The 18,244-nt window shown below is 38.5% G+C and overlaps 1 protein-coding gene across 2 annotated transcripts; it reads right to left on the bottom strand.

Annotated features, from left to right (window-relative positions):
* Positions 1 to 1,057: 1,057 nt before the first annotated feature.
* Positions 1,058 to 16,740, bottom strand: LOC125462990 (ras-related protein Rab-7L1-like). 2 transcript variants are annotated; one of them, XM_048553570.2, is made up of 5 exons: positions 16,355 to 16,740; positions 9,302 to 9,373; positions 7,929 to 8,110; positions 3,827 to 3,948; positions 1,058 to 3,392 (listed from the first exon to the last, which is right to left on the bottom strand). In XM_048553570.2, exons 1-5 carry the CDS (start codon positions 16,473 to 16,475, stop codon positions 3,269 to 3,271), a joined length of 621 nt encoding a protein of 206 aa, XP_048409527.1. In that variant the 5' UTR covers positions 16,476 to 16,740; the 3' UTR covers positions 1,058 to 3,268. The 2 variants fall into 2 exon arrangements, with proteins under 2 accessions (XP_048409527.1, XP_059509335.1); XM_059653352.1 differs by lacking the exon at positions 9,302 to 9,373.
* Positions 16,741 to 18,244: the final 1,504 nt, after the last annotated feature.

An 18,244-nucleotide genomic window follows, 5' to 3' on the forward strand; every position in this document is an offset into this window, starting at 1 on the left:
AATTAAAGTGTGTGTTCAAGGTCACTTGGCATCCATCCATTGCCTCAAGTATTCACACCCACCATTACGTAGTTTATACCATCCACAACATCCTAGGTGTTTTCAAAAGCAACTTCCAAGTGAACAAACTTCCAAGCCTGGAAGAACCACAGCAAACATGGGAACAGCATTACCTGCTAAAACTTTCTGATGTTACACCATCACCTTGGACTTGAAAAGGTGGTCGTTACTGGGTCAGAAATCCCCTACGCTAAAATAAAACCTGAATTAAATTGCACCTATTATAGCCACATGACACCTCAACTTTATGCTCATTGAGATGCTTTTGAAGAGTAGTCACTAGTGTTGGAACACAAGTAGCAATTTGCACACAGCAACTACCCATAACTACCAGTTCTGATGAGAACTTCTCTACTTCAAAAAATAGAGGATCTTGAACAGAGAATTCCAAAAATCGATATTTTCAGCTAAAAAAAATACTTAGAGGGAGCCTCCCTCTAACTGGCTCATCTGAAAGGCTGATACATTTTAAAAAAAAGGAGCTCGTACAAAGGCTCCAGCCATTCTGGAAAAATGGCTTGCCACTATCTAGAGAGCAATTAGGAGGGTCAACCAAATACTGGCCTTGCCAGAGACATAATTACAGATAATTAAATAAAAAGTCAATTCATCACTCCCATTATATTTCATCACTCCCATTATATTGCACTACAATAGCAGCCTAGCTGTCAGACTTGCTTAGGGGCAGAAGTGGGGTACTTGAGCCCAAGGCTTCAATTCTAGATTCAACACCACTCAAGAGCTGGTAAAATGGATAAACATTTTCCAAAATAATTACTACATATAAGGTAGCAAGCAAAATGCAGCTGAATTCTCATTTCCCCACTATCCTTTGGACCCTGCAGCATGGAAGAAACATCTTGTAGCATTGTCCCAATTTCTTTCATGTACATTAATTTTTAATCCTCTTAATTATTGGAGATTTGGAAATAGATTTTTGCTATGGTCCAAAAGCAAAAACATTCAACATTTACCCCACAAAAATCAGAACACTTAATTAAAAAAAGAATAAATTCTTTATTGCATATATATTACATATTTCAAATAAAAAGGATGCAAAAACCACAACTGTACAAGTGCATGACAACATGAAATTCACTTGACTGATTTATAATGGCACCAGAATGAGGAAGTCAAAGGATTACATTCTTAGTCACTAACATAAGCATGCAGTTTGAGGTTTAAAAAAAAATGACAACACACTGCAAGATTGAAACATTTCAAAAAGTCAGTCGTAGAATTATAGTCCTGAGATCATCTATTGGAATCACAGGTTGCATTATACAGTAAATACCTAGTGAAAGGAGAGCTGAGTGCTCAAGCAGTTCAACTCAAGTTGTATCCAGAAACTGGGTTTTACTTCTAGAAATTAGATAGGAAGGAGGCGACAAATAGTGCTGGGAATTTACTAATTTAAAAAAGTGTATCACGTGTATGATATTTTCTTTTAGCTGCTGGCACATTATTCAGATTGTACACTGAAGGAAATACTGTGTAATGCATGCATAATACAGCTGTAATATCAGTTCTACCTGGTATTCCACAGATTGTAGATTAACAAGTTTGGTACATTCATTCTCATCCCAAAAACAAAAAACCCAAAACAGGTATGCATCATTTTAACTGGAATTTGTGCTCAAAGCCAATCCGTGATTTATAATCTGGAAATTCACATTTCATCATTCAAAAGAAAAATCAGCCTTAAAGCTACTATAAAAATGTTTAATTATTCACAACTAATTCATAAAGCTTTTGTTTTTACAGCATTTACTAGAAGGTACAGAAAGTGTTTACAGGTGATCAAAGATTTCTACATAATTAAATTACACCAGTCTGGAGATTTCTGGACACAATAAAAAGCATAATATTGTATTCAACTTTAGTGTAATTTGAGGCTAAAAGTTTCTAGAAAGTGTCATTTGGCAGAAGACCTGGATGCTCACTGTGGCTGTGTAAGGGAGGAAATTTAAACATTAGGAACAAATCATTGTGGATTCATAAAAACAGAAAATGAAAAAGGATTGCGAAAAATAAAAACATTGCTCAAAGGCAAAACCTTTCCTAATCTGTTAGTTTACTTGAAAGAATTTGGATTTTTGTTTCAAATAGTCAAAAAACCTGACTCCAGGTTTTGCAGATTTTTCCAAACTGGTACCAAGCCAAGGAACTACAGCACGCAAAATAACTCCATGCGGTTTATACAGATGGAACGTGAATTGATGCCACAGATTTCAGTACATGATTAGTTGTTCACTTAAGAGTTGCACATAGGTGATTTTAAAGGCCAATAATGATTTTTAAAATACTACTGGACTAGAGGAGTTTGATTGAAGCAATATTTAAATTCATAAAACAAAGTGAATTGCAGAAATCTTCAACAGATATGTTTAGTTACAAAAAAAAAAGCTAAACTCCCATAAGCTTGGATGTCTTGTCATCTAAAGGCAATTAGGTATTTGATGCTTTCCAGAAACGAGCTCTATAAGTGGATTTACTGCCACACTTGGTTAGGTTGTGGTAATAAAACATGCAAGAACGTGCTTTAAATCAAATTGTTTTAGACTTCCTAGGATTTAATCAAATTTCTATTTCTATGGAGAAATGCTTGCAATATCTAATCTGATTTATTACTTTTAATGCAAAAAAAAAGAAGTGTCACAGCACCTTTAGAACAGCGAAAGTATTGCACAGAATGTAATACTGAACAAACCAGAAAAGCAAGAACAGAGGCACTGGCACATGTAAACATATGTTATGACATGAACAGTTCATCACTACCAAAACAAAATCATGGAGCAGTTTACACTTTTCCCTGTGACCTTTGATCATACTCCGAAAGGAACGGTTTACTAGTTTATAATACTGAAAGTCAACCTTACTCGATGTAAACCAAGTTTGTCATAGTCCATACCTTTAACAATTTTTATTGGTAATAAAGTAACAAGTTGTATTTCTGTTCCTACATCAAGGAATGAGGAACTGAATTTCTCGTAGAATTTGAGCACTAGCCAATGTAAAAACTTCTGATCAAAAATCATACCCATTTAATATTTAAAAATGTAGTTAACTTACATGGATGAGATTCATAATAGTCCAATGTTCAGAACTCCTCCAGAATTTGTCTGGTGAAAAAAACCTAATTAAACTTAATTCATTAGAAGACATGGAGATCATACAAAATTCACATCAGTGTTGCATTCTAATTTTTTTAACAGCATGCTGAATTCCAATGACGTTCACTTTTTGACATTTCTTTCAATTGAATGTAATCCCCTTGGTTTTGGTTTGTAGGTCCCAGACTAGGCTTTGACATCAACTGCTCCACTAATACTCTGAAAAACAAAGCAAGTTATTTTTTAAATGTTAAAATCTCATGTCCAGAATACTAAAAAAATTCTAAGTTGATTACAACAAAAACTTGTTTCACTACATATACAAAGAGAATGTGCTCTACTCAGGGTTGTGAATCTTTGGAAATCCCCCAGAGGACTGAGGAAGCTTAATGAGTGTATGTTTGAAAGGTAGAGATTGATGGATTTCTGATTACCAATGGGATAGAGGGTTAGGAGACTGAGTAGTTGGCACTGAAAAGTTTGATAAACCAAAAATTGTAATGTATTGCAGGACAGGTTTGTCAGGCTGAATGGTCTACTTCTGCTCCGGTGACTGCTCAAAAGCAGCAAAGTGTAATATTTAGTATTTCTTGCAAGCTACCTAGTAAATGAAAAAATTAAACTAAATTCTTTTGAATTATTCCATAACATACCTCATGGCTTGAGCAACATTCTTGTTTTCTTTCACTGAAGTTTCAACCCAACCAACAAAGTGGTTTTCTTTACTGAAGAGATCAATCTCACTTCTGCTGATTGCCCATTCTGACAGATCACACTATTTGTGGGGTGGACGGGTGGAGAGAAAAAAAATTGGTAAGCATGGGGGGAAAAAAAAATCCTTCTTTCAAAATACAAAAAGCATTATCCAAACAAAGCTCCCTTTTAGGTAGTAAAGCAAATAGTACCAATTTTCTAAACTAAAAATGACAAATTGCATACATATTCAGATTTTTTTCATAAATTCTTTCAGACTTCAGAGGGTGAAGTTTTAAAAATATTTAATTTGTTGTTTGCAGGTGAAGGAAACAGTTTTAAGTGGTTTGAAAATTCAGTCATAAAACTAAGATCAATTCAACTCTTCCTTCCCATCCAAATGTTGGCAGAAATCAGCATTACTGCACAAGTGAAAAATAGAATGTTTGTAATATCTGCATTCATTTAACCATGCTGCAAACTTTTCTTGCAGTTCAGATGATGATATTTAAAAATGCTGTTTCATGGTGTTAGTTTCACACAAAAAAAGCAGCACCACCTGGTGGTTCCTTAGTGCAAAATTCACTTTTTGCAATTCAATACCAACATTTCTTTCTCAAATTCAAGCTCCCATGGATCACTTACCTGCATGGCAAAGAGGTTTGAGACTGGCTGTCATTGCCCTGTTGCAGTGCAAGAGGAAGGGTAACTCCTTTTTTCTTGATTTGATAGCAGTTATGAAGGTTAGCAATTTTCTATATGCCCATCTTTGCTCGATTATCAGGGAATGCTAAACTTTCAGTACAGGACAGAGGTGTCCTCCAATAATATTGAGCTGTTATGCTAGTCAATATATACAGAGAACCAGGGAAACCGTGTATGCAAAACAAACAAAGATACCAAAAATAAAACTGGCTGAGTAAAGCCACCCTATCACAAAAGACTTAGCAGAACTATTGAAGAACAAAATGGGCAAAAGTTGTCCAACAGTTAAAACAGGAGTTGCTGGAAATGCTCAGGCTGGCAGCAACTTTGAAGAAAAATATCAGAATTAATGTTTCAGAACCCTAGGACCCTTCCTTCAGGTTCTGATTTGTTCCAGATTTACATCATCCACAGTTCTTTTGGTTTGTGTTTATTTTGGTAATGTTTATTTCAAATGATTATAATATTAGGCAGGAACTGAAGAATGTAGACTGGAGGTAGATGTTTGAGGGCAAATCAACATATGGTATGTGGGAAGCTTCCAAATGTAAGTTGCTGGGACCTCAGGACCAGCATGTTCCTTTAAGGATGAAGGATAAGTATGGCAAGTTTAAGGAACCTTGGATAACGAGATATTGTGAGCCTAATCAAAGAGAAAAAAAAGCATTTATCAAGGCTGGAATACAATGAAAGTCAAAAGAAACTTAAGGCATCAGGAGGGCTAAAATGGGTCATTTAAAAAAAAAAATCCACTGGCCAACAGGATTAAGAGGGTTGGCCCATTCAGACAGGGAAGGGAATGTGTGTGGAGCCAGAGGAAACAGGTGAGGTATTATGAGTACTTTGCGTCAGTATTCACCATAGAGAAGGACTTGTTGGATGATGCATCTGGGGAAAGGTGTGTAGATATTTTGGGTCATGTTGAGATTAAAAGGATGGTGGTATTGAGGGTCTTGAAAAAAAAACATTAAAAGGTAGACAAGTGCCCAGGGCCTGATGAGATCTACTCCACAACAGAGGCAAGGGAAGAAATTGCTGGGGCCGAGGGAAATCTTTCTATCCGTACTGGCTACAGGGGAGGTTCTAGAGTATTGGAGCATAAACAAAGGAACAACATTGGCTAAGAAGAGTGGCAGGGATAATCCAGCTAATTTCAGGCTGGTGAGCTTTACTCAGTGGTAGGGAAATTATTGAAGAGGTTTCTTCAGGACAGGATTTACTCCCACCTAGAAATCAAAGGGTGTATTAGCAAGATGCAACATGGTTTTGTGAAGGGGTGATTGTGTCTCACTAACTTGGTTGAGTTTTTTTTAAGTGATGAAGATGATCGAGGAGGTAGGGCAGTGGATGTTGTCGACATGAACTTCAGCAAGGCCTTTGATAAGGTCCCTCATGGCAGGCTGATTTAGAAGATGAAGTCACACAGGGTCAGAGGTGAACTTGCAAGATGAATTAAAAAAAGAATTGGCTCGGTCACAGAAGACAACAGGTAGCCATGGAAGGGTGCGTTTCTGAATAGAGGGCTGTGACTAGTGGCATTTCTCAGGGATCAATGTTGAGCAGTGGCAGATGGAGCTTGATCTGGAAAAATGAGAGGTTATGCATTTTGGGAGGTCTAATCCAGATGGAAAATATACAGTAAGTGGTAGAACCCTTAAGACTACTGATAAGCAGAGGGATCTGGGTGTACAGGGACACAGGTCATTGAAAGTGGCAAAACATGGTATATGGCATGCTTGCTTTCATCAGCCAGGGAACTGAGTTTAAAAATTGGCAGGTAATGTTGCAGCTTAAGAGAACCTTAGTTAGGCCACATTTGGAATATCGTGTTCAATTATGGTCACCACACGACCAGAAGGATGTGGTGGCTTTAGAGGAAAAGATTTACCAGGATGTTGCCTGGTATGGTGGGCATTAGCTATGAGGGGTTGGAGAAACCTGGGTTGTTCTCAGTGGAACAATGGAGGTTAAGGGACAAACTGATAAAGGCCTACAAAATTATGACAGATTGGATAGTCAGAAGAGTCAGTTACTGGGGGCCATGGTTTTAAAAAGGTGATGTATGAGGCAAGATTTCCCCCCCCCCCGACTTTTATACACAGAGGGTGGTGGGAGCCTGGAACTCTCTGCCAGGGAAGAGAGTGGAAGCAGATACTATAGTGACTTTTAAAACGACATCTTGACAAATATATGAACAGGATGGGAACAGAGGAATATGGTCCCGGGAAGGGTAGGGGGTTTTAAGTTGTGATGGGCGCATGTCTGTGCAGGCTTGGAGGGCCAAAGGGCCTGTTCCTGTACTGTAAATTTTTTTTGTTCTATAATTATAACAGGAGTCAAGTTTGCACATTAGTGGAGCTTTGTAGCAGTTCAAATTCTCTATTCACACCTGGAAGCAACCCACCAAAAGAAAGCTGCAAGCAACTGTACAAGCAGATTGACCACATACAAATGCTTATGAATAAAGTAAGCTGCTGGGTTCAGGAATAGGAGATGAAATTTAATGTTATGCCTCATAAGGCATATCAGAAACAACTGTTTGGTGTACACCGAAGAAAAAAAAATTTGAACACTTTTGGGACTTGGCAACGAAAGCTACTAGAGACTTAAGGGATCCAGAACAAATCTTTAATATCTGAAAACTGAATAGTCAACAGTATTTTAATTTTTTGGGACTGGAAAAATGCTCAAAAAATTTTAAAAATTTGAACACAAATTTCCTTCTTCGTTTGAGTTCAAAGATACATTATGTAACAGAAGTTTAGATCGGTAATTCTCAGTCTAAGTAAAGGATTTAAGGGGACATGTTATTTAAGTTACAGTACACACCCCATGTCATGTCTATTTAACATTATGGAGAACAAGTTGATAAGCCAACAACTTTAAATAGTTAAGTACCAGAGGTTCTTCCCATACCAATGTGCAGATGTTTAAAAATATCAATATTAAGATATAATGGAGATACACAAGTTCCAAATCCCTTTAGAACCCGATTGTGACACATAACCATGATCGCATTCTGCAAAAAAAAAAGAGGAGAGAAGAATACTAGTCATGGAGAAAACAGTCTCAATCTTATTTCTTGGAATCGTCTGCTCTTCTCCATTAGTTTTTAAATAGTTACTAAATGAAGTGGGGAGACTTTAAGAAGAAAGCAATGTTAGGGCATAATGCCCAAATCATATTTTTTGGTCATATTTATAAATTCCATAATGTTTGAATGCAAGAACAATATCCATTGCTTCTATCCACTCATCCAAAAGTGCCACAGTTACATAAAGGTTAGAAGCTATCCATTACAAACAGATAAAGAAACAAGTCGTAGAACACAAATGCTGCAAAGCAATTTTGATTCACCTTGTTTGCCAAAAGAATACATGGCACAGGGCTTCCATCCACCAAAGCAACTTTGCTATCCAAATCATGCTTCCATTTGAGGCAATTCCGGAAGGTTGTTGTATTTGTCACATCAAACATAACAATGCATGCTCCAGCATCTCTGTAATATAGTCTGGTCATGGAAGTGAAGCGCTCTTGGCCTACAAATGAAGAAAAATTAATAATTTATTCATAAAAAGGAGGGTGCTGACTGACACAGTCCTTTCACTTATGGAAGACTGGTAATCTTTTTCTAGTAAAAATTCAAGTGACAAAAATTGAACGGAGATGTGAAGAGGAAAAAGGATGCAGTAAAACCTGCTGACTCAAAAACAAGAGATTTGGTCAGAGTCAGGGGAGTTTGTCACTCCTGTTTCCATAAAAAAAGGTAGATATTTTCAAAATCAACTCACTTACATGTGTTTTTAAATACAATATTGGGGACACTTTGTCTTTGACTATAAGGCATAAAGCAGAACATTCTGCTGTCAAAAGTAATCCATCACCCAAGAACAATATTAAATTTAATCACTATCATATTTGTTGGAAATCTCTACACCAGATGACTATGGGAGCTCATTGAGTATAAGTGTACAGGTTGATAATTGCTTGGTCAGTTGTGTCAGACGTTACAGGGCTTGTGTGGAAAAAAGGTACTGAAGTTTCCAGTCAACTACAAATCATTGATTAGCACAGCAGGCTTGATGGGCTGGATGACCCATTCCTGTTCCCAATTCCAAGAAAAAAAGTTAATACATGTACCTTTACTGTTTGGTTAGAAATGAAATAACTTTGAAGAGTAGTAGTAGTAATTATTTTCAATTTGATTGGGTCTTACCATGTCAGTCTATTCTCAGTATGAAATTGATTCAGTGCAAGTAAAGAAGTGATCCTGTTCCCAGAATTTCCCAGAGTAATACCATGTGTGCAACTGATGTACATTTTCTTTGTCAAACACATCTTCCTAACAATTTCCAAGATCTAAAACTTGACAGTTGTCAGAAAATTATTGCCTTGTCAACTCCAATATCGTTTTGAAGATTATTTCAACTGTAGTCAAATGTTTCTTTCCCAACTGTGACAAACTTGAGCAGCTCACCTTGGTGAATTATTGCCATGATTTAAAATGGTACCACATCTGTGCAGAAAAAAGGTCCAGGTGGTAGGTGACAATGTGTTGTACTATTTTTGCCCCCCCTAAAGCAGCTCACTATATATTTAGTTGTACTAACATTTCAATCAATCATTGATCTAGTCAAGACAAATATAGACTTGTATTCTTTAAAGAATACAAGGATAGACTTTGTTGTAAACTTCTCTGATTGAATGTGAACGAAGAAACAAGCATTTACCAGCAATATCCCAAAGCTGGAGTCGAACAGTCTCCGAGTCAGACCACTGTATAATCTTCAACGCAAAGTCCACTGAAAGTAATGAGAAAGATATAGCGACAACATTCGGGATAGAAAACAATCTTAAAGCATTTAATTTAGCAAAGATCCAGTTATGGTCAGAGATAGCATGTGTCACTGATCCGGATTTTGTTATTGGCAACGATGGTAAAAAAAACCACACAAAGTCAGCAATTGCCATCATCACTTCCTTAAAACTGACAGCAGCTATAAAGCCTGCTCTTATGCAAAGTGATGCAGAAATCCAGGTTTTACTATTAGTGATTTTGCATTCTTCAAGTAACTTGTTGAAATCCCCAGAGCATAACATTCAAATAGGGAACTGATGAAAACTTTCACTTTATCATGGTACTCTTGCTATGAAATAAAAATGTAACTTTTTTAAAAATTAAGGGTGACTTGTTATACAAAGGCACCACTGCCTTTTTAAAATGCTTGAGCAAGTCTATACAGGAGGTCCTGTCGTCTGGTGGGTAGTGCACCTGCCTCTGAACCTAGAATTTCTGGATCAAAGATTCCCCCATCTTCCACATGAATCCCAGTGTGCACTTCAACATCTAGTTCACCAACTGCAAGAGTTTAAAAATTAAAAGGAGGTATTTACTTCTTGATTTGCCACTTGTGAGAATACTTCAATTGATTTGTGACTTCCCTGCTAACTGATATGCTTGCGTGGGATGCCTGGTAACCCCCCCCCCCCCCCCCAACATGATAGATTTAAATTCCCATCAGGAATGAGGAAATCCACAAGAGCGCAAACTCAGCATAGGCTGCTCATCTCTAAAGTCAAGGGCACCACTGCTATGCTGCTGACTTTAGTCCAGCCCATTCTCCAAAAATAATGACCCAAGTGAAAGACCTCTGCTTCAGGTCCATCAATAAATACAAAGTTGGCGATACAGGACATAGTGTTTTTCTACTTTGGAAAATATCTTACTTTAGTTCCACAGAGGTAAAATAGACCACTTCTGTTTTACCCCATCAGGATGGGGTAGCACCTCGTGTGAAACAGCCCATGTAGAACTGACAAATTCTAAACACTTTTCATTTTAAATGTCCATAATTGACAACCATTTGATACTAACAGTACTGTGCGTAAACATGAAGTGAGCAATTACTGTAGCTCAGTGGTTAGCACTGCTGCCTCACAGCACCAGGAACCCAGATTCAATTCCAACATTAGGCAGTCTGTGTGGAGTTTGCACATTCTCCCCAGGTCTGCATGGATTTCCTCCGGGTGCTCCAATTTCCTCCCACAGTCCAAAGACGTGCAGGTTAGGTGGATTGACCATGCTAAATTACCCATGTTCAGGGATTTGTAGATTAGGTGGGTTAAAGGGGGATGGGGTTGGGTGGGATGTCTGAGGGTTGGTTTGGATTTGTTGGGGCGAAGAGCCTGTTTCCACACGGTAGGGAAGCTATGATTCTATGAATTATGTAGTACGGAAAAATGAACAGACCTGACAAGAAAGTCCCAGTCTATTATATTTGACTCACTTCATTAGAAAAGAAATCTTTAGACAATTAATGCTATGTCATATTCACAAAAAAATGATTATGCCCATAAGTAAAGTTATGTAATAGAATCATTGAGTCAGATGTACAGCATGGGAAAACAGACCCTTTCGGTCTAACTTGTCTGCAGTCATCCCAGTCTGACTTAGTCCCATTTATCAGCATTCAGCCCACATCCTATTACGAGGGAGAGTCAATTGATCAGAGACATCAACTCTGATTTCTCTCCACAGATGCTGCCACACCTGCTGAGCTTTTCCAGCAGTTTCTAATAGTGTCTCCTTCTAAACACCTCCGACTCATAATCCACCCAGATGCGTTATAAAGGCAGTTATTGTATCCACCTCCCCTTCCGCTAGCAGCTCTTTAAAATCTCTTTCTCCTCCCACTAAGCCATACCCTCTGGTTTTCCACTCCCTTACCCTGTAGGGGTGGGATCTTGGCTATTCATCCGATCCATGCCCCTCATGATTTTATAAACCTCTACGATATCAAATACTGCACAAACAAAAATGCAAGGAGGAAAGGGCAAGTGCTTCCACAGCAGTTTTCCAACCTCAGGGCAATCTAAAGCAGTTTACAATGAATGAAATCCATCTAAAAGTGTGGTGCAGGTTGTGTAGGCAGCCACAGAGCCAAGACCCATAAATTGCCAAACAAAATTTAATCTGTTGTACAATTGGTTTAAGCGATTTGTCCTATTCTAGGAGGAATCTTGGGCAAAACTAAAGGCCTGCCTAACGTATTAAGAACCACAGTCTCTGCAACAAGGTGTGGAGCTGGATGAAGGGTCTGGGCCCGAAACATCAGCTTTCCTGCTCCTAAGATGCTGCTTGGCCTGCTGCATTCATCCAGCTCTACACCTTGTTATCTCAGATTCTCCAGCATCTGCAATTCCTATTATCTCAGTTCCTGCAGCAAGTTTACTTGTGTTGCACTAAAGGATCAGTCTAGATTATTTGCTCAATTCAGAACGGTACCTGAACCATCAAAATCTGGGTCTAAGGTGTGATGATGCTATCACTTTAGAAAGGCTATTTTGTCCAAAAAGAGTTTGTAAGGCTGAGGCACTGAAGTGGCGATTGAAGACAACTTAACATGGTGCTTTTGGGGAATGTGCTTTTTAAAGGAAAGTTGGAATGGAAGCAGCCTGCGTACGGCCAGCTATCACAGAGCAGACTTTCTAGCTTTAAGCTTCATCAGCAGAAACTGTTTGGGGTCTCAAAACAGCTTTAGTGATTGATTCCTAGCTGCTATTGTCTGAACCTTCTTTTGATGTTACTCTTCTTGGATTAGAATGGCATGTAAAAATCTGTCTACATTTGCCTTTTGGCTAACAGATGTTTATGGGACCTTAATTTATTGGAACAGTCAATTAATAATAGGTATTCTATTTTGCAGTCAGTTAATTTTTTCAATAGCTGAGTTATTCTAACTTACTCTGGTTTTGATCTGTATGGGTTTGTACATAGCGTCCAATTCTATATGTTTGTTGATTTGCATTACCATGCCTCTAGGAATACCCATGCATGTCTATGTTTGGCTTGGGTTATGATGCTTACTTGTTCCAGTTAAACTGATGGCCTTCATTGTCCGAGTGCGCCGATACTAAGGAGAGCTCACTGTGCTGTTTTGCTGCTAGTTGATGTTCATGTATTCTGATGGCTAGTTTCCTTCTTGCATGTCCAATGTAATGTTTGTGGTACTTGTTGCACAGTATGTTGTAAACCATGTTGATTCTGCATGTTGTGGGAATGGCATCTTTAATCCTTGAGAGTGTTTGCTGTAGATGGCTGTGGGCCACCATGATTCCTAGTGGGTCTAGAAGTCTTGTCATCAGTTCCGATATGTTCTTCGTGTACGCGTAGAGGCATGGTTCTCAACCATAATGCAATCAAACACACAGGATCCAAATTTTAATGTACAAACAGACACACAGATCAAAACCAGAAATGATGCCACTCACCGCAACAGACAAAACAGTATAAATTCCAAGTGGAGTAGAATAACATCGCTTCACTGATGCCGTTATTTAGCATGGTGACAAAGTGTCTCAATGAGAACAAGCCAGATCGGTGAGCAAGTCAACAACCTTACCCACAACCCAAGGTACAGATCTTTGCTAAAACTTTGAATCTTAATATTTTGAGGGGGTTTGGTCCATAACAAATGCAAGAGGTGCAATTAGCCAAGGTAATTGGTGAAATACTGAAATTAATGACTGAACACCCCATCGTACTTCTGACACTAACTCCACTTTGAAGTGTAGATATCATATGCATTTCCACAAAGGAAATAATATTTGAGGCTCAACTTTAATCTTCAGCATATGAAGAAAACAAGTCACCCGCTCAGCACAGAACAGAACAGAACAGGTCAACAGGATCGTGCTGATCCGGAAGCCTGCTTATTTTTCTTTCCATTTAAAAAAAGGAAGCTATAGTTTCCATCTCTATTTTAATTCAGTTCAATGCCCATGTTTTACTCAGGCATTCTTTCATTCTCATGAGGGGAATTAAAAGTTGGCAGATGTATCCATTATGTAACCTTAAGTGCCTTATTGGATGTGAGAGAGAGAGAGAGAGAGAGGCAGGTCAATTTTAAAAACACAGCCCATGTGCAGTAATTTTTTCTAAAAACAAACAAGCGGTGGCAATTACTGCTGCATTCTCAAAAAAAAAGAACAAATATTATTAAGCTACCACATTGAGTTAAGGCTGACCGTGTTTATTCAGTTTTAAATACTCTTGTTAAAAATGACATGCTACTGCGCTTTTGATACAACCAGAACTACTACAGTTTCTGGGGAAAAATAAAGAGGTCTACAGGTCATTAGTCAAGCACAAGGATAAAACCTTGTCAACCACAAACGAATTACAAAACCATGGTTTGTTAAGAGTTAATCTAAAGCTTCTTACAAAATAGGATTACTCTATTATTATGAAATTGTCAACTTGAGATTTGATTGTGCAGCACATATGCTTTTAAATTAACCCACCAGTCTTTCCAATCAATTCAACTGCTTCTCCAAATTGCAAATCTCATCTTTTCAGTTATCAGACATGATAATTTTGTGAAACTGTCTGTCAACCACATCCTCAAATGCAATTTAAGAATTTGGTCTGATTTCACTTCCAATCTCCAACTTTAGTTGTATTAAGCAGTTTTTAAAAAATAAATATATACCTGTTGGAGAATTATGACCCTTATAACAAACAAAATAATTAGTCTTTATGGGGTCAATATTTTGCTTAACTTCTGTCAATTAAAGCTTCTCTTTCACCCATTTGCCCTGAAAAAAAGTCAAATCTTAATCTTCAAAACCATTTCTTCATACATAGCTCTGCCCATATTGTGTAAAAGTGCAATGTGTCATTAGCAACTTAATTCAGCTCACAAACACTCAGCTGAAACATTGCTCACATTCCTACAAAAACCTCCAACTAGTCACACAGACAAGTAATTTCCACCTCAGAGTTACACACTTGGTATATTGCACTACAATAGATTTCCTTGGTAGAGAACAGCCGCTTACTCATAGGTTGAGTAGTTTGCCGTTCAATCTGGACCGCTCATGGTTAAAATACTTTATTATTCTAGCACAGTTTAAATTTGTAAAGAATTCAGAACAAGTTGCTTTTAACTCATACAGTACAATAAAGATACACAGCAATCAATATACTGATCACAAAGCCATGCTCTTATTTTTGACAGAAAGGAGTGCAGGTTAACAATAAGAACAGACTGGGCACTTCAGGTTCTAAAACTAAAAACAGAAAACCCAAGGAAAAGGTTAGTTTGCAAAGCAGAAATTTGCATGCAACCTCTTTAGAAGCAGTGGTCTCACTTGTCCTTTTATCATGTCTGTGGACTTTCACTTCAGGAACTTTTCTAAATTATTTTATTATAAACTGAAATATTAAGTGGTTTATTTGTAATCAATCTTATGAAACTACAATTATAAAAGCTCAAGATTTGCAAGATGATGGGTTTGTTCAAACCCCTTGGCTCAGCTGAGAACAGGAATAAGAAAAAAAGAGAGGCAAGCAGAGAAAGGGAATCATTTATCAAATCCCAAGTCAAGGTACAAGAAAAGAAGTGGGAAATTGTTTAAAAAAACACAATTTCATTGATATCTGAAAATTATTTTCTTTTGTTAATGTAGACATTAAAGTGATTTTTTTAAGTGTTCCAACTGCACTTTAAAACTTCTATGCACCTAATTTAAAGCTGACTGTCTTTAAAAAGGACAGTAAATTATATATTCTAATTAGCTAAGTAATATCACGACTAGCTCAAGGTTCAAAATGAGCACTAGTATAATTAAGTTAAAAACAATTTCCACTCACAGGAAGGCCAACAACCTGAGAAGAGATTTAGAAATTGCATTTGTGTTATCATAGTCTGGAATGCACTGTTTAAAACAGAAGGCAGGATTAGATTAATGGTAACAAATAAAAGGAAATTGAAAGCAAGCAAAAGTTACAGGGAAAGGAGTAGTGTTATCTCTCTAAATTTGATTGTCTGTGCTTATTGGACTATGGACTGAATAATTTTGTTCTGCATTACATTATATAATCATACTGGTACTGAAAGTTACCAAGTTTCAGAAGAAGAAGAAACTTGTTATCCTCCTACTCGGCACCTTTAAAAAAGGCCTAAAAACAGTTATAGAAAGAAGCAAAGGCATTAAACTAGGAGAGAAGCAAAACTGAAAGTACCTGTGAAATTCAGGGGGAATGACTGCATCTAGGACAATAAATTTCTGTTCTGTCAGGTGTATTAAAATTGATGTTTCAAGTTCAGTGACTGTCAGAACTGAAAACAGCTGGGAAATAGTGGCAGTTCCACTGGTTTTTGTTTGGGGGTGGTGAAGTGGGGAGTTGGAAGAAAGCACAGACCTCATAAATGTGAGGGTGCCCAGAAAGAGAGCAACATTCAAAGAAGAGTAACAACAGTGGAGAACTTTACCAATTTGCTAAGTTAGTTATGATGCTATTTTGTTCTCTAATTGAGAGAAAGTCATGAAACAAGAACAGAAACTACTGGGAGAAACTCAGCAGGTCTGGCAGCATCTGGGGAGAGAGACAGTAAAGTTTCCAGTCCAGCGACCCTTCAGAATTCATATTGGACCTGAAAAGGTCAAGTGCTTCTGAGGCCACCAGGCGCTAAGACCCGCTGAGTTTCTCCGGATAATACATCTGTTTTTATTTCAACTTTGCAGCAACCGCAGTACTTCTCTATGGTTTTGTTTTTCACTCCAATTCCTGCCAGGGCTATTTTAAAAATCTTCCACACCCCCCCAAAAAATACCACCAACTCTGGCTGGTGCAACTTTCAAGTCATAACAACAAGTTTGGAAGTTGTACAACTCATCCCTCCACCTTATTGCAGCAAACAACAAAAAGTGTGTGTCTCTCTCTCACACACACACACACACACACACACACACACACACACACACACACACACACTTACCTCCCACGGTGGATTTGTAGTTCTTACTGAAGCTGTCGTTAGCATAACGCTGCACCAGGGAGGTCTTACCCACCGTGCAGTCCCCAATGACCAGCACCTTGAACAGGTAGTCATTCGCCATACTGCAGAGAGAACACTGACTGAATGAGGGAAGATGCAGCAACTGGAGCTCGTCATAAACATCCTCCCTGAGGCCCTGGAGACAACATCCCCTCCCCTTTTTTTTTAAAAAAAGCACCACCCCACTTAATTTACCGTCCTTACACCCCGGGTGGTGTAAGGAGGGGCGGGGGAGAATGAACAGCGTCGCGATGCCCTCGTTAAGTTTGTTTTTTGTTTCACGGGACGCGCTGTAAATTTTCCGCCCGCATCCAGGACGCGGTCACGTGGACCCAGACGCCGGCGGTGCACTCTGGGAACCGTAGTTCGCCGCTCGCCGGGCGGAAGTGCCACGCCCGCTCCGATCCCACGGCGGAAGGACTACAACTCCCGAAATGCACCGCTCTGGGCGTGTTTAGAGCCGGGAGAGAAGCTGGACCGAAGGGTCTGTTATGGTACCGTGCCACTCTATGACTTTTGTACGGCGAGTCCAGTTGAGTTTCTGGCCAGTGGTAATCCAGGATGTTGATAGTAGGAAGTGCGGTGACGGTAACATCCTTGAATGTCAAGGAGTGGTGTTCAGATGGCCTCTTAATAGAGATGGTCATTGTCTGGTATTTATGTAGCATGAACTTGCCACTTTTCAGTCCAAGCCTGGTCATTGCCTGGATGGCATTTGAAAATGGACTGCTTTGGTATCTGAGGTCTCACGAATGGTGCTGAACATTGTGCAGTCATCAGTGTACATCCCCAACTTCTGACCTCATGATGGAGGGAGGGCTATAAATGAAGTATCTGAAGATAGTTGGGCCTAGGTCACTAGTCTGAAGAACTTCTGCAGAGATGTTCTAGAGTTGAGCTGACTAACCTCCAATAATCACAACCATCTTCCTCTATGCCAGGTATGACTCCAACCAACAGAGAGTTTGCCTCCTGACACCCATTGATTGTAGTTTTGCTAGGGTTCCTTGACGTCAAGGGTTATCACTCACCTCTGGAATTCAGCCCTAACAGTAAAAAATCTGCTCATATGTAACTGTGTGAAATGTTTTTGATAAAACTACCGTAAAGCACTTTGGAACATTTTATTATTTTAAAGGTGATGAATAAGTGCACATTACTTTTTTCCTATCCTATTAAGTCTTATCATTCTAAAATATGTCCATCACAGCATCTCTTAGCCTTCTTTCCTCTAGAAAAATGAATTCCAATCTGATCAGCATTTCTTTCAGTTTCAGTTATCTAAAATGTGATGAAAATTCATCTTATTTGAAAACCTGCATTCTAAAAAAGAATAATCATGTATAACTTTGATTTGTATTTCTATATTGTGTACCAAAAGGAGTCATGGTTTTAGTTCCATTTTAGATTTGTTTGAAATGACACGGAGGTATTTGAAGTTTGTTAATGTAGGCATTTTTAATGAGGGTATGTAGTCTTGCAGTTGAACTTAAGGTATAATAGGAAATTATTAGGAAAAATGGTCAGGAAAGAAAAAACACTGCAGTTCCCTAGTGTCAAGAGTCAATTATCACAGAATGACACACCATCTGGAAGGTCAGGGTGTATGCAGGTTCAGTTAGAGAGAAAAGGTGGTGTTAATTTAGCAATCTCCAAAACAGTCCTGAATTGTGCAAGAGAAAGCAGCCAGAAAGTCAAAGCGTTTGTGTCTGTAGATACAAGACAGTGGAAGCTGAAGTGCTAAGCTTAAAGACAAGGCAGAAAACTGCTGGGAGATGAGGATATGTGTTTGCTTTAAAGTATTTATGTCAGTAAGAGGAAACCTCCAGA

The sequence above is a fragment of the Stegostoma tigrinum genome, chromosome 21 (assembly GCF_030684315.1).
Source record: "Stegostoma tigrinum isolate sSteTig4 chromosome 21, sSteTig4.hap1, whole genome shotgun sequence".
Classification (NCBI taxonomy): domain Eukaryota; kingdom Metazoa; phylum Chordata; class Chondrichthyes; order Orectolobiformes; family Stegostomatidae; genus Stegostoma; species Stegostoma tigrinum.

Coding starts and splice junctions, on each gene's coding strand:
- LOC125462990 (XM_048553570.2), bottom strand. CDS start 16,475: ATGGCGAATGACTACCTGTTCAAGGTGCTGGTCATTGGGGACTGCACG. Junction 9,374..16,354: donor CTACAAATCCACCGTGGGAG/GTAAGTGTGTGT, acceptor CATTACTTTCAG/TGGACTTTGCGTTGAAGATT. Junction 3,393..3,826: donor AATGTTGCTCAAGCCATGAG/GTATGTTATGGA, acceptor TTTGTTTTTCAG/AGTATTAGTGGAGCAGTTGA.